At 39.7% G+C, this 21,470-nt stretch overlaps 1 protein-coding gene across 1 annotated transcript in view; it reads left to right on the top strand.

Annotated features, from left to right (window-relative positions):
• AP1S3 (adaptor related protein complex 1 subunit sigma 3) overlaps positions 1–21,470 on the top strand; it is a 67,752-nt gene extending 46,282 nt beyond the window's left edge. Inside the window, exons 2-5 of the mRNA XM_027514737.1 lie at positions 1,757–1,935; positions 3,702–3,810; positions 12,547–12,684; positions 18,668–21,470. Coding sequence (XP_027370538.1) covers positions 1,757–1,935; positions 3,702–3,810; positions 12,547–12,684; positions 18,668–18,703 — 462 coding nt within the window. The 3' untranslated portion in view covers positions 18,704–21,470. The remainder of the gene's footprint in view (positions 1–1,756; positions 1,936–3,701; positions 3,811–12,546; positions 12,685–18,667) is intronic.

The following is a 21,470-nucleotide window of genomic DNA, read 5'->3' as shown; positions in this document are numbered from 1 at the left end:
TCATATCATCTGAAAATTTCTGAAAAACAAATCTTTGATACCCGCCAGGTTCCACAGTACGTTTCTACATATCACAGTGTCTTCTATTCATTTAAAACTTTTAAAATTCACTGAAATGGGAACATGCATTTCAAATACACATTTTGAAACTTAATTGAAAATAAAATCAGGCTTCTCCCTAATGTGGTCAACACTATCTAAATTGTTAAATATTTATTGTGATGCCAAAGATAATTTGATTCTAAATGTCTCAGCCCAATAATCCTCAAAGAACTTACATTTGAAACTTAGTTTGAGAAAGGTGCCAAGAACACCCAATGGACAAAGGACAGTTTCTTTAGTAAATGGTTAGGAAAACTAACATCCACATACAGAAGAATGAAATTGGACCCTCTTCTCACTTCACATACAACAACCAACTTAGAATGGTCTTAAAAGTCTTAAATGTAAGGCCTGAAACTGTTAAACTGTAAAACTACTAGAAGAAAACATACAGAAAATATTTCTTGACATTGACATTGGTTTGGCCAATGATATTTTGGATATGACTCTAAAAGCATAGGCAACAGAGGCAAAAATAGACAAATGGGATTGCATCAAACTCTGTACAAAGCCTCTGCACAGCAAATGAGACAACAAAGTAAAGAGACAACTTATGGGATGGAAGAAAATCTTTACAAATCGTACATCTGTTAAGAGGTTAATACCTCCAATCTGCAAGGAATTCAAACCAGTCAATAGCAAGGAAAAAATAACCTGATTAAAAAATGGGCAGAGGACTTGAAGAGACATACTTCCAAAGGAGATATGTAGATGTCCACTAGGTATATGAAAAGATGCTCAATATCACTAATCATTAGGGAAATGTCAATCAAAAGAACAATGAGATATCACCTTATACCTGTTAGAATGGCTGTTATCAAAATGACAAGAGATGAGAAGTGTTGGTGAGGGTGTGAAGAAAGGGGAGCCCTTGCACACAGCTGGTGGGAATGTCCATTGGTACAGCCATCATAAAAAATAGTGTGGAGGTCCTAGAGTATGATAGTTACTTCTAGGTATAGTTCCGAGGGAAATGCCACATCTGGCTATGTTTGTAATGGAAAGGCGATCAGTTTCTCAAAGAGGTAACTGCACCCCCATGTTCATTGCAGCATTGTTGACAGTAGCCCAAATATGGAATCAACCTGTGTCCATTGTCAAATGAATGGGTAAAGAAAGTATGGTGTGTGTATATGCATACATACATACATATACATACAATGGAATATTATTCTGCCTTGCAAAAGAAGAAAATCCTGTAATTTGTAACAACATGGGTGAACCTAGAAGACATCATGTTAAGTGAAATAAGCCAGGCACAGAAAGACAGATACTGCATGGGGTTACTTATATGTGGAATCTAGAAACATCAAACTCATAGAAGCAGAGAGTAGAACAGTAGTTGCAAGGACTGGGGAGGTGGGAGAAATGGAGAGATGACGTATCTCTATAATGAGTTTGTGACTCATAAAATGAAGTAAGAGAACCTATCTCTCTCCTGTAGTATAAATAAGCTATGTTTGCACTGTATACATTTCTTTGTTCTTTTTGGGTTAAATGTCATTTCCAGATGGGATAGTTTTCATACTGTAAATATTTTTCCTCTTTTCCAACTTATAATCCTTTGAAAACCCTGCTGCTTAATTTTAATATCTATGGTAGAATGATTTATCTGTCCAAATTCCATTAATTTTCTGTCCTTTATTTGTTCTAGATACATTTCATATTGCTCTTCAGTCGACAAGGGAAGTTACGGCTGCAGAAATGGTACACTACTCTCCCTGACAAGGAAAGGAAAAAGATCACGCGCGAAATTGTTCAGATTATTCTTTCCCGTGGTCAGAGAACAAGCAGTTTTGTTGACTGGAAGGAGCTAAAACTTGTTTATAAAAGGTGTGAGTAACTTTTTGAGAACTGAATTTCTCATTACTGTTTGGTTTGTTTAATCCTAAGCATTTTAGATTGCAACACCAATTCCATCATTTACTGTAACTGTTGAAGGCTGAAGCCCAAATGTTTGTACCAGTAGACTAAACAGAAGAGAACTCTCACTTATTGAATGGTTTTCCATGTACTAGGATGGATTCTAGATACTTATTTAAGATAATTTATGTGTTGATAAGGTATGCATACATTCAAGAAATATCTTCTGGGCATCTGTTATATTTCCAACACTATTCCAATGACTGTAGATGCAGTAGAGAATGACAGAGCATTCCTGGTCTCTTGGAACATATTCACCTATTAAGTAAACAAAACAGTTTCAGTTAGTAACATGCTATAGAAAAAAAGGTTAATGCAGAAGAAAGATGAGAAGCTCTTTGTTATTCACATTTGCAGATGAGGAAACTGAAGTTACAGAAAATTTAAGTAAGTAATCTAATTAATCCCCAGTTGCAATAATTCAATGGTAACTGGCAGAAAAATCCAGATTTTTTTTTCTGACTTTAAAGCCTTTATATCTTCTCATTGCTGCACCTGGTTGCCATGGCATGACCATACTAGAAAGGGACCTCAATTTCTAGATCAGGAAACTGAGGCCTTGAGAGGTTAAGTTATTTGCCCATAAAGACCCAGATAACTGATGCCTAAGCCAGGATCAGAACATAATTGATCTGACCCTGCAGAAGCAAAATGCACATTAGAAGGGCTCTCATAAGGGATGTTTACAAAATCAGAAGGGGAAAGACAAGGGTAACATTGAAGGCTATATTTAATGGAGTAAATTACCAGTAAGTGCCTGGGCAAAGCTTCTTCTGCTGGGCCCTGTGTCAAAGCTTCTCCTATGAGCATCATGAGAGATGTAAGTGAAGGCACCTTACAGTAATAAGCATCCCAGGGATGGAAAGGCAAAAGGGAATACTTGCTTCTCTCTGCCTGCTGGTTTTTACAACTTTGGGTTCCGTTGTGATTTAAACTGTTACATGAAGAATAGACTTCAGCAGTTTCCTCAACAGCTACTGTGTACAGCTACTGGATGAACAACAGTGAACAAGGCAGACTCAGTACTTGCCTTTGGGAAGCCACTGATTTGGTCGGAGAGAGACAGGCCATGAAACACAGAGTGAATGCTGCTAGACACTCTTTGGGGGAAGGGGAGGCACAGCAATGCATGACAGGGGCATCCAAGGCAAGGACATCCATGCTCAGAGCTACAGGAGAAGTAGGAGTGAGCCCCATGAATGGGGAGGGGAGGAGTATTCTAGGCAGAAGAAACACACATGGGAGGGAGGACCTGACAAGCTGAGGATGGGATATACTGTAGTACAGTGTGAGGTGAGAGGGTGGGCAATGTGGGCCCCTGGGCCCCTTGGTCAGGGGTTTGGAGTTTAGACAGGACAACTCACCATCCAAAGAAGCATGAACAGACCCCGGTTAAAGGACTCTGTCCCCTGATCACAGCACCTCAAGGTACAGTTTCGTTGAGGATCTTTCACATAATGAACAGAAATGATCCAGTCACCACCGTGTTTTTTCTATATGCTGCTTTACATTTTGGGAGGGTATTGAATGTGGTGAATGATGTTTCCCTTTTGAATGTGAACAGGGAGACTGCCTGGAGAGGAGGAGGTCACTGCATATTCATAGGAAAAACCATTGTCAGGTTGTGTAATGTGTCATCCTATTTTACGTTATCTTTTTTTTTTTTCCTTTTCAAGGTATGCTAGTTTATATTTTTGCTGTGCAGTAGAAAATCAGGACAATGAGCTCTTGACCCTAGAGATTGTGCATCGTTATGTGGAGTTGCTGGACAAATACTTTGGAAATGTAAGTGGTGTCCTGGTATTTAGAATGAGTTGGTCTCCACCCCAACTTTGACTTCAGTTCTAAGTCTGTCATCACATTTCTTCTCTCTCTCTGTCAAGTCTAAGGTATGAACTGTGCTTGTACCAAGGACCAGAAGGCTTTCCCTACTTCCCATAATTCTTAGTAAATGGAAGGTCCAAAGCTTATCAGAAGCAGGTGGTGTGTGTATCTCCAGGCCCGAGCCACAACTAGACACCTTGCTTTCATGAACTAGAATTTAGTTGTGAAGGATTCCTTAATATTTTGTCCCTTCATCTCCATGGACTGTCTTCTCTTTTCTGTTATGACTTTTTAATCCCCTCTCTGGTTTCTTTTTGGGGGGGGCTTCCCTGGTAGCTCAGATGGTAAAGAATCTGCCTACAATGTAGGAGACCTGGATTCAATCCCTGAGTCGGGAAGATCCTCTGGAAGGAAATGGCAACCCACTCTAGTATTCTTGCTTAGAGAATTCCACAGACAGAGGAGCCTGGGGCCTGGTGTGCTACAGTTTGTGGGGTCACAAAGACTTGGACACGATACACACGCTGCTTTCTTTCACTAAACACCCAAGTGTTTTTTAATATTGTTTGTATGTATTGAAAGAAGACCAGAATCCTTTCCCTTCACATTGCTATCCAGCCTCCATGCATTTACCTCCTAGTAACATACTCTCAGAGCTGCCCTTATGCCAGAACTTGTTTGCTTTGTGGCAGCTGATGGCTTGACTTCACTTTTACTCCTCCAAGGAAATCTTAGTGGTCAACGCCAGTGATGATTCTTTACTCTTCACCTGCCTTCACGTCTCTGCAGCCCTGCACCCTTGCTCATCACAACCCTGTCTTTAAATCAGCTCCACTCTATCTCACCCTGACCCTGAGTTCTGCTGACTTTCAACATGTGTTTCTCAAGACCCCAACTTGATTTCTTCCCCAGCTCCCTCCCTCCTCCTGCCTTTGAAATGCCCTCTTGGCTGTTTTTCCTCTCCTGTGTGTTTACCAGACTTTCTGTCCTGGAAACCCATCACCAGGTGACTCTTCCTCACTTTGCTGGTGACGGTCTTCACTGGGCTTCTTCGTGGTCATCTCAGCCTTAATGTGACAAGGACTAAAATCATCTTCTGAAAACCTCTTCAGTCTTGTGATTAGCATTATTATGTCCCAGGATCTTTCAGTGCAAAAGCACAGTGTTTCTTACATCTTTCTCCACTCTTTAGTTAAGTCTCCCTCCGTCTATTCAAATTGAACTGAAACTTATCTCCTTGTTTCACTCTCACTGGTATTACAGTTTTGCTTTTTTTTTTAACCCTCCTCTCTGCCCCTTTCTGTTTCTGGGCTCATCTCTGCTTCCCTTTTCTGGCTTGTTCATTATCACCATCCTTCCAAGGCACAGATCTCAGATGACATGCCTGCTCAGTCACTCTCCTCCAGCTTTAATGGATAAAATTCAAATTTCTTAGCCCTGCATTTTCTTGTTCTGCACATCGATCCCAGACCCACTTCTCCAACCTTCTCACTTTTCTGTCTTTTTATCCATGGCATATCCAGTGCTCCAGCAACATGGAACAGCCTTGTATTATCCTCAACTTGTACAGCATTTGCCTGACACCAGATTGCAAGTCTCCAGAGATCATGACCAGGGACTTACATGTTTGTTTTTTCCAACACTTGGAACCAGCTCTGGGCCAAGTTATAGCAAATGTTCTGGAAACTTTTTATTTAGTTTGCAGTCTCAAGAAATGAATTAGTGGACTAGGAAAATGTGTCCTTCTCAGTAATACTCTCTTCCCCACTCCCTTGTTCACTGAAGATTTTTAAGTACTGTTAGAATTTGCTTCCATAAGAGTTTTCTGTAGTGTATTCTATATAACGGAATGAATAGCATTAGAGGTACTGGTTAAGGTTGTATAAGATTTGTTGCAACAGTTTTCACAAAGATGAGTACTTGGAAGTTTTCCAGATTAATTTGCCCTCCCTCCCTTCCTTTCTGTCTATGATTCTTCCTTTTTTTTTTTTTTCCTTTGTAAATGATGTTATAAGACCTAAATATTGCTTCAGAAATTTCAGTTTGTTGGTCAGTGTTTAGAAGTGATAAGACAGACCATTTTTCTTTTGCTCTCTCCTGGTTCACCAAGTTTATTTTCATTTTTTAAAGAGATATTTCCAAGTATTTAATGACATGTTTTCAAACTTGAGTTTATTTAATTTTGTGCTTTCAGTTATTCAAATGAATTCTGACATCGCGGTACTTTCTTTTGAAATAAACTGCCGACTTGGCCTTTTGCAAGAGAGTTCTCCTGAGGCTCAGAGTTTCCCATAACCTGCCTTCTCCCCCTCATTTCTGCACTGTGGTGTGACCTGTTGTGTTTTCTTAGATGTATCCAACAGTGATAATGTGAATTGGGATTGAATCTCAATCTTATTTGACCAAATATCAGATATTTCAGAACACGTTGCTTTCTCAAGGGAATTTGAATCACCTTCACTTATTCTAAACCCAGTTAAAGGATAAGCAGAATCAGAATGCATTCCAATTTCTCCGACATTAATTTTTCATTCTATTTTGGCATACCTTTAGAAGCCCTGTCTTTGTCATGGACCAAAATTTAATGCACTAAAAAAATTCAATGAATCTTTCATTAAGCTAAGAGCAGCTTAAGGCTCTGTGCCCAGTAGGTGTTTGGTTTTTATTAATTAACTGTGATGAATAAACCCATCAATACTGAGTCTCATGACATCATCTCAGGTGTAATATATTTCTCTTTGGTCTTCTTTTCCTCTGTGTTAATACTGAAGGTTTCTTTGAATTTTACCCTTACACTCTCCCAGAAAAATACCTGTACTGAGCTTCTCATAACCCTAGAAAATATTACCTTCCTGTGACAGATGAATCAAAATCTCAAGCTACTTATTTAAGTTATGTATTTTTTTTTTCTTCTAGCACTTTTCAATTCCCAGGAGATTTATAGGGATTAACTAGTTAATCTTTTGGTCTTCCTTAAGTAGCATGAAGCCCAATTTATAGAAGCTAAGCAGCAATGCCTCTTAGGGTCAAGAGATAAGGGTCAGATTGAGGATTTAGACACCTGCCAATTTCCCATTATGGGCTGCCACATGAGATTTTACTGATGGTGTGGATGTTGTTGTCCCAGAGAGGTTTGATCTTGATTTAGGGAGTTTTCCTGTTGTCAGCAGAGGGATGCTATATGTCCTCCTGGACCCTCGTGTCAGCCGGCTCTCTCAACCAGACCCATAATTTGGCTCATCATTGATTCACAGATAAGAAAAATGATATGCACAAAGTTTAATAGAAATATTTACTTTGCTAAAGCTCATGGGGGCTATTGTGAGGATCAGAGCTATAGTGTAATTGACAGTACTTTGTAAACTGTCAGTTGCTGTGTCCTCTATACTTGGCATTATTGTTTTATATATACACTTATGTACTGGCTGTATGTAGCTTGAACTTTTTGTATTTTCTTTAGAACAGAATTCAGTAAAGGAAGGTCCTTCTTAGAGTCTATCCAAAAGGATTTAATTATTGATACTCTCCCTACATCATGTGTTCTGCTATAATGGAAGTCCCTCAAGCCAAATTACAGGAAAACCATAGTCAAGCACAAGGCTAGGGGATCAAAGATAACATTAAATGACCACTGCTTCTTCCTTTTATAAGCTTTCTTCCAGAATACAGAGACATGAAAAAAATGAGAAAAGATAAGGAAAGGGGCTCATGTGTTTATTAACACAGAAGCCATGTGCTTTTGCATAAAATGGAGGGCACTCATTTGAGCATCAAGGGTGTATTTCTGATATAGTGGGGCAGCACCCTGAAGGTAGAATTAGAAGTAATGTTTGAGTAATTAGATAGTAGCTGAAAAAATCTGCATTAGATCTTAAGTTCTCGTCTTACTCTCAGGTACAATAACCCTTTGGGGTTAGATTCAAAGAATTGCGAATAGTATTTTGGAATTGCTGTATATGAGTCTTGCTCATTTGTAACATTCTTTCTAAGGCGGATAGAACTTGTGCAGCACATCACAAGTTCCCTTATGATCTGGAACTAGTAACTGTATAATCAAAGTGTGCATGTATGTGTGTACGTGGGTGTTGTGAGTATCTGGCTTTGCCTGTCACCTGACCTTATCCCATCCCTTGCAACTTGGTACACTAAATTAATTGCCTTGTGGCTGCTGATGAGGTCAATAGCCTTGGGGATAGTTGCTGCTCGGAGAGTGGAGAGTGGGGTATGAGACGTTCCCAGAGGACTTGCATTAGTATCTGTCAAGTTCACTTCACAGGATTCTGGTTGCTGGTTTCTCCTAATGAGGTTCCTGTCTGTCCTCGACTCCTGGTCTACACCTGCCTTGAACTCTGGGGTTCCCCAGCTCTTGCTACTGTAACTCCTGACCTCCCGCCTCTTCTGACCTCTGGTAACTGCTTACTTCTTGTACCTTCTTTGATGTGCATGAATGTCTAATCTATGGTGCTTTCTTCCTGTTTATCTATATTGTTTAAAATTGTAATTTTTTATGTATCCTAGATGTATACAGGTTTTTAAGTAAAAAAAAAATGGGATTGCATTATGCATATTATTCTGCAACTTTCTGTCATTCCTCTTACTAGCCTGTCTTAGAAACTGTTTCCATGCCTATCCATGGAAATCTACTTTACTCTTTCCAACTTAAACATAGAATTTCCATGGTATATAATACAATACCAAGTAGGGGTAGACCATACTTTATTTAAGCAATTCTATTATGGCTGTACTTTGAGTTGCTTCCAGTTGTTATTACAAATGATGCTACTGTCATCCTTATTGTTAATACATATTATTGTGCATTAGTTTGGGTATAGCATAGGAATAAATTCTTTTATTGGGTCAAAGAATTATTGGGTCAAAGGATTTGTACTTTTGAAATTGATGGACACTACAATTTGAGCCTTCAAAATGGCTTGTAAAGTTTATAAATCCCACCAACAGTGAGTGTGAGTTTGTTTATCCATACACTTAACAGCAATGGGTATTCTCTCTTCATAATAGTCAGATGGTCATTAATTCAGTTTGCATTTTTCTGATAACTAGTGAGGCTGTGTGTGTCATTGGATGTGTATTGGCCTTTTCCATTTCTTGCCTTGTCTATTAATTGCTTCTTGACAGCCTTTATTTGATTTTTTATGCTGTGGTATTTATCTTAGGGATCTGCAAGAATTCTTTCTATATCTTGGGCTTTCCTTGTGGCTCAGCTGGTAAAGAATCTGCCTACAAGGCAGAAAACCTGGGTTTGATCCCTGGGTTGGGAAGATCCCCTGGAGAAGGGAAAGGCTAGCCACTTGAGTATTCTGGCCTGGAGAGTTCCATGGACTGTATAGTCCATGGGGTCTCAAAGAGTCAGACACGACTGAGCAACTTTTACTTCTTTCTATATCTTGGATAGTGTACTTCCCTTTCTATTATGTATGCTGTAAATATTATCCCCAGTCCAGGGCTCTACTTTTAACCTATACTCTGATCTTTCCACATTTTTGCCTGAGAAACTTGGTTCCATTGTCATTCAAATTCCTGGAGTAAAAGTGTTCTAGAAATAAAAGAATAGGTTTATAAGCTGAAAACATGTACTTTTGTAATGCCATCTTTTTTCTGATGGTTGTTCTTAAGAGGAAACCCTAACGGTCTGGGGAAATCCTAGATTATGGTATTATGTCCCAGGGAACAGATTCTCATTTTAAACTATACATATATGCACATATATATATGTTTGTGTATATGTGTCGAAAGACAGAGAGAGGGAAAGAGACAAAGAGTCAGACCCTGTAGGGAGAGGGAACTTAGATGTGTGTGTTACACACACACAGTTGTTGATTTCTTTTTTCTTTTTCTTTTGTTGGGCCACACCATGTGGCATGTGGGATTGTCCCCAACCAAAGATGGAACCTGGCCCCCTGCACTGGGAGTGTGGAGTCTTAACCACTGGACCAGGGAAGTCCCACACTTGTTGAATTGATGATATTTTCTAACGAATGAAGAGACCATAATGTTTGCAGATTAGTTAGGTTAATTTATCTGAGCTGGCCATATATTATAGTGATTTTGTACTTATTTGTTCTTATGCTTCTAGGTTCAGATGGAGAGTCTGCAAGTTTATTGACCTAAAGCATAAATATATAGAGCAATTTGTTAAAATATTGATATCCGTTTTATGTAAAGTCATAAAAATCGGAGGACTGTAGATCTGGGAAGCCATTAGTCCCCAGCAGCATAAAAGCAAGGCCTGTATCATGGCTGATTCATTCATTCATGCTGCAGACATTTATTGCATCCTACTATGTGCCAGGTTCCAGAGACACAAGGATGACTAAGGCAAGATCTATGCCTGAGCTCACAGGACAAGGGGAAGTGATTGATAAGTAAGTGTATACTCAGTCACACAAGATGTAAGAGAGAACATACAGGAAGTGATGCAAAAACCTCAAAGGGAGAAATGAGGATTTGGGGGAATCATTTTACTCATAACTTTTGAATTTGTCTTTGGAAAATGAGCTTGATTTTGTCAGCAGAATAAAGAAAAGGACATTTAGAGAATGTTCCAGGAATTTCTGGAATGTGCAAAGAGCAAAGGCAGGAAAGAACAGGGTGAGTTTGTAGAATGCGTAGCTGTAGCATGGGGTGGGTGCCAGCACAGGAAGCCAGCGAGCAAGCCCCAGGCCATGCTGAGCAATTCAGACTGTCCTGGACAGAAGACCTCACACAGGAAAGGAGCCAGATGAGCACTTTAGCAAAACATTAGTGGTCGTTGGCCTCTTGTGGGCACAGACACCACCGAGAAGGTCACTCCTTCTAGGATGCACTCTCTTGTGTCCTAAGCATGAGATAGTGCAGGTCTGAGCAACAGCAGTGAAAATAAGCAAGAATGGAAGGGTTATGAGCTTATGTACAAGATGGAATCCATAGGAGTTGGTGATCAAATTGAGAGGGATGAGACCAAGGGAGGGAGAAAAGGGAGAGGGAGGGGGAATGGAATAAATGTAGAATAAATGAGATTGAGCTGCTAGATAGAGGTTGCAGCTACTAAGCAAAGTAGGGACTAAAGGGAAAGGAATATGCTTGACTTCAGTTTGGGATTCAGAGACTTGGATGGAGGAATATGGAGGAAGAGATGTCTGGTTAGTGGGTAAAGATACTGGAGGAGCACTGCTGAGAGAGATCAGGCCCAGGCATCTCAGTTTGCTGTTACCTGCATGCAAGACACAGCTGCAGAGGGTCAATGAGATCATCCAGGAGAATGTATGTATCCCAAAGAGGCTCTCTTGAGAAACATTAGTCTTTAAGAGGAAAGCAGGTCCCTAGGATGTGAACATCAGAGAAGGCAATTGGACCCCACTCCAGTACTCTTGCCTGGAAAATCCCATGGACAGAGGAGCCTGGCAGGCTGCAGTCCATGGGGTCTCAAAGAGTCGTACACGACTGCGCGACTTCCCTTTCACTTTTCACTTTCATGCATTGGAGAAGGAAATGGCAACCCGCTCCAGTGTTCTTGCCTGGAGAATCCCAGGAACGGGGGAGTCTGGTGGGCTGCCGTCTGTGGTGTCGCACAGAGTCGGACACGACTGAAGCGACTTAGCAGCAGCAGCAGCAGGATAGAGATTTTTTTGCTTTGTCTGTTGATGTGTCTCAAGCATTTTTAAATACTTTTTAAATGAATGCAAGGTTCAGGGAGAGATAAATCATCCAAGGAGCCTGGAAAGAATCCTCAGAGATGGAGGAGGAAAGCAGGCATTGAGTCGTATTGGCAGCATCAGGCAGCCATCAAGAGGAGATTTTCAAGCAGGGGATTGGCGAAGTGTATCAGTGCTGTTGAGCAGTGAAGGTGAGAGAGGCCTGAAAGCTTTTGGTGAGCAGACATTCTGGAGGGTATGGAAAGGGAGAGTTGAGGACTATGTGGGAAGGGAAACGGTAGGGATGGGGCCTCGCTGGCTGGCTGGTGGAAGCATTGGAAGTGAGCCTTATTTGGATTATGCTCTTGCTACTTGCTACGTGTAACCAAATCTATCAGCCTCTGCATTGGTCTGTGACAGTGGCAGTGGTTCTCCACATGTGGTCCCCACACCAGCGTCATTAGCCTCACTTGGGCTCCTGTTAGACATTTAGTCTCTCAGGCTTTAACCTCCTGAATCGGAAACTCCAGAGGTGGGGCCTAGTAGTGTGTGTTGCAGTGAGCATTCTGGGTGATTGGGTCACACTCTGAAGTTTGAGAACCACTTTTTTGAGACATAGTTTTGAGAAAAATTAGCACAATTGAGCTAATTTGCCTCTGAAGAATGAGCTTCTGAGAGTTCTAAAGCTAGGAGCCAAACTTACAGACCAGTGATCAGGAGCAACGAAACTGCCCTCATGACTGAAGTCAGCGAGGACTCAGCTTTTATCTGTGCTGATGGAAGGATGAACTGAGCAGCTCCCCACCTCGACTGAGCCTCGAATTTCTTGTTGTGACATTAAACAGTATTATCTGTGGACATGCTCTGCTTTAATAGAATGTGGTTTTACTTTTTTTTCAGGGCTCGGATTCCCCTAGTTCTGCTTTTCTGGCCTTAAAAATACCATCTGATGTTTTTATCTTTGGTGTGCCACATGGGTGTCACCGTTGCAAAGCTTGAATCCCTGGCACGTGTTTCCCCTGATACTGCTGCAAGTTTATCAACACATTTGCTTTTGTCTTACCAGGTCTGTGAGCTAGATATTATCTTTAATTTTGAAAAGGCTTATTTTATCCTGGATGAGTTTATCATCGGTGGAGAAATTCAGGAAACATCCAAGAAATCTGCTGTCAAAGCCATTGAGGATTCTGATATGTTACAGGAGGTCAGTACACCTTTTCTCATGCCCTGGGAAAAGACGGTGGTGGCGGCGATGTATTAGCTGACACTTACTGTCTACTTTGTGCTGGGTATAGTTTCTAGGTAAGTCACATGTATTAACTTATTTAATTATCACTGCAATTCTAAGAGGTATATTGTTACCCACTTTTATTTATTTATTTTTTTGGCTCTGCCACAGCTTGTGGGATCTTAGTTCCCTGACCAGGCATCACAATGTAGGCACTCAGCAGTGAGACCACAGAGTTCTAACCATTGGACCACTAGGAAATTCTCTAGCCTCATTTTAAAGATGAATAAGCTGAGACACAGAGAAGTTTAATGATTGCTCAATGTCACAGAGCTAGTAATCGTGGAATAGAGATTTGAACCCAGGCACTTGGGCTCCAGAGTCTTTGCTTTTCATGTTTGACCTTATCAGTGAGGATCCCTCCCTCTCAAAAAGATATTAAATACTTGGTGCTATTCTTTTCAAGAATAATTTTATGGGAGGTATAAAAAGACTTGCATTAAAATACCCGTGTTGCCCTGGGAAAGAAGAATAACATCGTTATTCTATTTGCCAAGGTTACTAGAGCTTTATTACTGAAAGTGGCATTTATCATTTTAATTAAAATTTCCTACCTTCCTGGAGAGGCTGTGTGTATGCCTATTTGCATAAATAAATTGGGAATTCTGTAGCTTGCTGTCAAGGAATAAATGGGCCCTGAAGCATCCATTTGGTTATGCTCCTGACTCTGTGATACTTATATAAAATACTATGGGGCTTTTCTTATAGATCCAGTCTGGATTTCCATCATCCCTAATAAGGGAACTTATCTACATTAGCCCACAGTCACTATGAGAAAAGAGTGCGTCACCGCACTGACCTTTGCCCTCCCAAATGAGATGATCTGCCTAACCCCTGATCCAGCATACCTTTGAGGGCCTGGCTTCCATGCCTGCTCTGCCACGTCTAGGTTCTTCTTCTCACAGCATCGTTGAGTCTATCTGTCTTTCTGTTTTCATGACAGCAGGTCACAACATCTTAGAGCACTACAAAGTATCTTTTAGAAATTGGCGGTAAAGCCATTCTTGCTGCTGTTTGAAAATAAGAGCCTGCTTGAGTTAGTAAAACAACATTAGGAATGACTTCCAAATAACGGTTTTGGCACATCTTTGAGCTGATGACTTGCTCCTGCCCATCCAGGGAACCAGTCCTCAGGTGAATGGATACTGAGAAAGATACAGGGTACCCCTGAGCCTCTCTGCTTGCCTATTAGGAACCTGCTGCATTGATTTCTAGATGTGTTATCACCTCAAAAAATGCATTTAAACTTTCTGATGTTCATTTGGCTTTCCCCAAATGCCACAGGAAGGGTATTTTACAAGGTACATGAGAAATCACTGGTTTGGAAATTCCACAGAACAACCTTTCTTAAAATATGCCAGGGAGTTATTTATAATTCTGTCCTCAGGGCCCTTACTGTGGAATCACCTTATAGGAGAAACAGGCATTTAACAAGGTCTTTGGAACTTCAGTAATTAAAGCCTCTTGAATTAGGGCCAAGATACCCCTAGGTTATTTTGAGTTTCCCCTCCATAGGAAATAGTTTTAAAGGGCTTGCAGGTTGTATGGTGCTTCTTGTTCCAGTTAAATCTGGGAAGCAGGGAATGTCTGCTATTTCAAGAGAGAGACCCTTCACAATGAAACATTGATTGGTTGTTCATATCCCTGGTTATTGAGTGGAAGGTCTTGATAGGTAGGTCTCAGGGGGCCCCCCATTTAGCCGGCTTGTGAGCAGGGAGTATCACGACTGTCCTCTAAAACTCTCAATGAATTAGCAACACCTGCCAAATAGAAACAGAGTCACCAGTGTTCTCTTGGGATCTGGTACTTCAGCTAAGTCCGTGAACATTTGAGGAGCTGGTTGAAAAATTGACTGTGTATGTGTGGTTTGCTTTGTGTATCTGGTCAGAGCCACTGAGCATGAATAGACACATGTAATATAATTGGATAAAGAGAAAAAATTATTGCTTTCTTTTTTCCCTGTCTTTTGGACCTAAGCATGTATTTGTACTTGCTGATGTCTAAGGGAGGCCTTTGTAATATTCCTTTTACTTTTAGTACAACTGAACATCTCAAAGTAGCCCTGGACTTTTCCCTGACCCCTACCCAATAAAAGTTTTTTAGAATAAAAAGACTGTCTTTTTGTTTTTAGTGAGAAAATGCATAGTCTTAAACCTCTAAATTCTCAAAGCTTATTCTGAGTGTACTGGGGCTAGACATTGAAAATATGGAATGATGGAAGAGATTAACTGGTTGGGATGACTTTAAGAGGTACCTTATTTTGAAGGTACCTGTAGACACTGGTACAAAATGATTAGAAGAAAAAGGACACTCTGAAAGGAAGAAGATGATATTGTTGTTCAGTCACTAAGTTGTATCTGACTCTGCAACCTCATAGACTGTAACATGCCAGGCACCTCTGTCTTCCACTCTCTGCCAGAGTTTGTTCAAAATCATGTCGATTGAGTCAGTGATGCTATCTGACCATTTCATCCTCTGCCACTCGCTTCTTCTTTTGCCTGCAGTCTTTCCCAGCATCAGGGTCTTTTCCAATGAGTTGGTTCTTTGCATTGGGTGGCCAAAGTGTTGGAGCTTCAGTTTTAGCATCAGTCCTTCAGTGAGTATTCAGGGTTCATTTCCTTTAGGATTGACTGGTGTGATCTCCTTGCTATTCAAGGTACTCTCAAAAGTCTTCTCCAGCACCACAATTCAAAAGCATCAATTCTTTGGTGCTCAGCCTTCTTTATGGTTCATCTCTCAGCTCCATATATGACTAATGGAAAAACCACAGATTTGACTATACAGACCTTTGTCAGCAAAGTGATGCCTCTGCTTTTTAATACACTGATCCTCAAACACAGAGGTTGGTGCTCTTGGGATCACCAGTGGGGGTGACAAACATGTTCTGAGCACAGAATTAGAAAGCAAGTTAAGAAGGGAGGGTCAAAGGGTACCTCCTTAGGTCAAGCAATGAGATACCATGTATGTGTAGGTTGGGATTCATGAGAACTGACTAGGTATAATCCAACACTGTCTCCCTGAAAAGCACAAACATATTAGGCAGCTAAACCAAACCATAATACAATAAAATGTAGATTCCTAGTGCTGAATGCACAAGAGGCACTGCTGTGCGGGATAGAGAGCTGGAGTCCCATGATACCCTAGTCCTTGTGAAAGGCCAGGGCAGAGCTCTTTAAGCTTATGTGGCCTAAAAGTCTATTCCAACTTTTGAAGGGACAAGCTCCAGAAAATACCAACCACATATGTCATTGGCTTAAGTAACTTGAGTAGCAGCAAAGCTAGAGTTCTAAAGGGCAGCCAGTCTTTAGCAGATTGATTCCCTCAGTGGTGTGAATCAGTGCCAGTAACTAGAGACCAGTGAATTGTGAGGCCAGTGAAGTGACAACTCCAGGGCGTTTCCTGGGCCAGGCCCCTTCCAAGGCTGCAAGCTCCTATGGTCACATTTGCAAAGGTAAGGTATCTTAGCTGCAATGACTTTGTGGCCATTTAATGAATATGTAAGCTATTATAGAAGTGTGTCAGGCATTTAATTGATGAAACCCATATGCTTTTGTGACTTTTAAACATTTTTTAGAAAATTTATGATCCACTCCCATTTTTTCTCATTCTAATTAAACTTTATACCCAACTCTGTATTTGTAATTTTGTGTACTTTTTTATTTTAAAATTTTTATTTATTTTTAATATTTATTTATTTAACTAATTAATTTATTTTAATTGGAGGACAATTACTTTGCATATTGAGGTGGTTTTTGCCATACACCGACATAAATCAGCCACAGGTGCACATGTGTCCCCCATCCTGAACCCCCCTCCTGTGTCCCTCCCACCCCATCCCTCTGGGTTGTCCCAGGGCACTGGCTTTGAGTGCCCTGCTTCATGCATGCACTGGTCATCTATTTTACATATGGTAATATACATGTTTCAATGCTAACCTCTCAAATCATCTCACCCTCACCTTCTCCCTCAGAGCCCAAAAGTCTGTTCTTTACATCTGTGTCTCTTCTAATATTTATTTTTATTTGTTTGTTTATCTTCCTGTGCGGGGGTGTTAGTTGCGGCATGTGGGATTTAGTTACTTGACCAGGGATTGAATCTGGGCCCCCTACATTGGGAGCACAGACTCTTAACCACTGGATCACCAGGGAAGTGCCTGTATACCTAGTTAAATGCTATAAACTCTAGGTACCAAGAGACAGTCATGGCTCCTGGCCAATGTGATAGCCCAGGTTTAAAGACATGGACAATATCTGGGACTTCCCTTTTGGTCCAGTGGTTAAGACTACATGCTCCCAATGCATGGGGCACGAGTTTGATCCCTGGTTGGGGATCTGAGGTCCCCCAAGTCACACAAGGCATAGCCCCCCACCCCTCCTGAAAAAAGATATGGGCAATAGCTATAAGAGGAGATACAGGGCAGAGGTCTTAAGGTGTGGGCTTGCTCATCCAGGAGGTGTAATAACTTTGTAAGAAAGTGGATGATGACATGTGAGTATTTTCAGCAGAGGGGGACTGGAATTCTAAATAGAGCTGGTGGAAACAAGAAACCTGATTTCTAAGCCTACTATCCTCTGAGCAATCTTGCTTAGCCACGGTTTGGTCTGTTTGGCCCTTGCTGGGGGATGTTTTCACCAGCAGGTGCGTGTGAATCGCGTCCCCTGGAGTTCAAGCTTAAGACCAGGTTGAACATTACTGATTGTATGTGATTTACACAGAAGCAGTAGGGGTATTACCTAAGGCTGGCCCCTTGAGTTCTCTGACTGATTCAACCCAGAGGTCACTGTGTTGTATAAGTATATGTTTATAACAGGGACAGAGTGGAAGAGGAAGCCCATCCATCATGCATAATAAAGGGTTTGCAACATCAATGTAATTTTTAACTCTGCCTGTAACTGTGAATCCATTTAAACTTTTTTTTTTAAGTACTGGGAAAGAATTATGGTCTTGTGGCATGTTAGCAAACTTGGTAAGTGATGAGGAGGATGAAGAAACATAATTTGTATACTTTGGAGGATAGCCTTTTCAAAATACATGGAAGAAATTTAAAGTATTATGGTCTGTTTATCCTTTATGTCTTGGAAATAAAATACTCTGTATCTGTAATGATACATATGGTTTACCCAGTGGCTCAGCAGTAAAGAATCTTCCTGCAGTGCAGGAGATGCAGCAGGAGCCGTGGGTTCAATCCCTTGGCCAGAAAGATCCTCTGGAGAAAGAAATGGCAACCCAGTCCAGTATTCTTGCCTGGGAAATCTCATGTACAGAGAAGCCTGGCTGGCTACAGTCCATGGGTTCGCAAAGACTCAGATATGACTTAGCAACTAAACAACAATGATATGTATGTCATACAAATACCATTCAGATTTCTCTCATACCTGTTCCTGGAAGTGGTCGTCATGGTCATTTTAGCAGGTGCATTTTTCTGAAGTCAACAGTGATAGCTTAGCAGCTGCTGCTTAAGCATTTCTCTTATTAGGCATTGATTTTACAGTCAAACTTAGCTTTTCCTCTGTTGAAAGTTATTTAATTCCAGCCATAGAGATGTGTATATAAATTACACTCAAACTTTGAACCACTTTTCTTGATTAGAATGCAAATATTTATGACCATATACACTTCCCAAAACTTCTTTTTGAAAATTACCTGGCCATCCAGTGGTAGGACTCTGCCCTTTCACTGCTGTGGGCTTGGGTTCAGCTCCTGGTGATGGAAGTAAGATCCTACAAACTGTGAGGTATGGTCAAAAAAACCCCAAAACACACACAAACGAACAAACAAAAGCTTCTTTTCACCAGTGGCATAATAAATTAGTAGAAGAATGAAGTGATTTTCAAAATTTTCAGTCTCCTGCAGGATGTGGTTTAAGGGGGAATCATTTTAATCTATTGTTCTCTTTCAGACAATGGAAGAATACATGAACAAGCCCACCTTTTAACCACACATCTACTTGAAAACCTCAAGTGCTACGTGTTATGAACCTGTAAATAAGCAGTGCCTTGAATTTAGACGACAGAGCCTCTGGCACCATGCCAAAAATAGCTTAAAAGGGATTTTTTGTTCACTAGCAAAAATTAAAGTTGTTTGACATAATATATTTATCATTATTCATATCTGTATTATACTGTATATGACTGCTTGGATGTTAAAAAACTGCTTCATAGTTCAATAGACTGAATGTTTGCAGTGCTTTAACTCCATGTCATATTTTTGAGCAAATTTAAATAAATTTGTTGCAGAGTGTTTTGTTGCATTTGATCCTCTTCTGACAGGATGAAAACTGTATTATAATCCATGATTTTAAGTGTAAAGTATATCTTGTAATACTTTTTCTAAATGTTTAGCTTTTTAAATTGTGTAGTGATTCACATGTTAATAGTTCAGAGTTCATACATGATGTTAGACATTTTTAATACACTTAGTGCTGTCACTTCAATCCAGATACAGAGTATCTGATTTTGATGTCCTGAAGTCATTAATTTTTCAGGGCTGGAATTAAGGAAAACAACCAAAGATAGTATAGGACTTGAGTGCTTTTGTTATTGTTGTTTTAAATTTTATTTTATTTTTAATTGGAAGATAATGACTGAACTTAAATGTTTTTGATGCCTTAGAAGCTGCTATCTAGGCGAGGTTTTAATTTTACCTTTTAATTGAATATGAGGGGCATTCCAATAAGGTTGTGTTTTCTACAAGCTCTATGTATTTATTAAGATTTTGATACATCTGAAAATAAAGTGTCTATAACTTCCCTTGTCATAAATAGTGTAATAAAGATTAATAACGGTAGCAATAATAATTATTAATACTGCTATTTTAATTATCTTTTATGTTACAAGTACCCTTAGTTGCTTGAGATATTTTTGTTTCCAGTATGTTTTCATGTATATCTAATATATTTGAAGACTTACTGTTTATTAGGCTTGCTTGGAACATTGAATATTATTGTTGCCTGAGTAGTATGTGCCTTTCTCCTTTTTCTTTCCTCATCTCCCAAAGGAAGTACTTGCTGCTGCCTATTATTATTGTGACTATGTCACACTCATGCTTCCTGAAATGAAAGTTCTATATAACCAGGTAATAAAAGTGATCAGACCCTCCAGGGAGAACTAACTTCTACTGTTCTGTCTTGGTGCCCTGTTTTGATGTCTTACCTGTGCATTTTCAGTGTCCGTTTGAGGTCAGATATCATCATGTGGCAGTGGTTAGGGACCCTCTAGAGTTCTTCCTGAGAGAATAGTGTGCTTGCTGTTGGAGAATCCAACATGAGAGAAAAATGTCCTCTTTAATTGATCTTGCTAGACATACTTAGGGTAAAATGGCTGGAGAAGAGTGGAAGAACATGAGTAAAAATGGAGCAACTCCAAAATAGAACCATCATAAAAAAGAAATAACTCAGATTAGTCTATGAAGAAATTATAAGACTTTTAATATCTGACACTTCCTCAGCTTAATCATGTATTTACAAGTAGGGCATCAGATTGAAGTTTGTCATTTTTCACCACTTTTGGATGAAGGTATTGATTGAACCTCACTCTCAAATGTAACATATACACTGGAGAAGTCTGTATTAGACACTGTCTGACTGTAGATGGGCCTCCTCAAACTTCATGTCTGCAGCACACACGGAACGTGAACATAACGATATGGCACTCTGGGGTAAATCTGAGGGATCCTGGGTACGTCTTACATGGACCTTGGTGAAAATAATCATGTTTTCTTTATATCATTTAATGTAATAAAACTACTAAGGGAAAGGAAAGATAATAAATATTAAACTTGTATAAAACTTCCAAATAAATTTTTTTTAAGTTTTTTAATGAGGAATTGGAGTGTGTTTTTATGAATATATATTTTTTAAAATCAGATTTTATGTCTGAAATTGCTGTTCATACTTTCTAGTGAAGTCCTTATAACCTCTTCATTTTCTGTGTAATCACCACCAAGGAGAAACTTCATAAGCACGTGACAGAAAACGAGAGAAGAGAATTTATTGTTCTGCACCCACTGGCTTTCTTCTCACCATTCACCTACATTTTGATAATTTGATCTTTTTATGTGTGGTAAATCATTCTTTAAACTACTAACTCCTTTTCTTTTATTAGCAAATGTAAAGTTGACATTTCTTATGACCAGTCAAGTGAATTTTTAATTCACACTTTTTCCCACATCAAGTCTCCTAAAATAATAAAAAGCTTTTCCCTCAAACATACACACATGTTGTTCTTCTACATCTAATAATTCATCTTTAGGATTTGTATTACAGTATCCATGAAACATCATTCATGAACTCTGTTTAGCTTTACTTTTCTGTTGTAATTAATCAATAAACTTTATTGGTAAATGTTTTAATTTCTTTTCCACATGGTCCCTGCAATTTTACATTAAGTTCATTAGATCCTCTGGAATGTAAGTAAGCAAGCCAATTATTTGCAAAGGGAGGGTCAATAAATTTTTTTCAATCCTTATTTTAACTCTTGAAAAAATCCTGACCTTCAACCATGTTCTGTGGTATTCAATGGTGATAATCTATTTTGTCACATAAAGCTAAAACTAGAAAGAACTGTAATAACCAGGGCCAAATTAGATTGACTTTTTGATAGTACTACTTGATAATGGAATTCAAGCCAGCTATTTAATACGGAATTCAGATGTACTTTTACTTTTGATCAGTTCTTTGTGAATAAACTCACATATTGACTGAA

The sequence above is a fragment of the Bos indicus x Bos taurus genome, chromosome 2, assembly GCF_003369695.1.
Source record: "Bos indicus x Bos taurus breed Angus x Brahman F1 hybrid chromosome 2, Bos_hybrid_MaternalHap_v2.0, whole genome shotgun sequence".
Lineage (NCBI taxonomy): Eukaryota > Metazoa > Chordata > Mammalia > Artiodactyla > Bovidae > Bos > Bos indicus x Bos taurus.
This window is presented reverse-complemented; position numbering and strand designations above follow the sequence as displayed.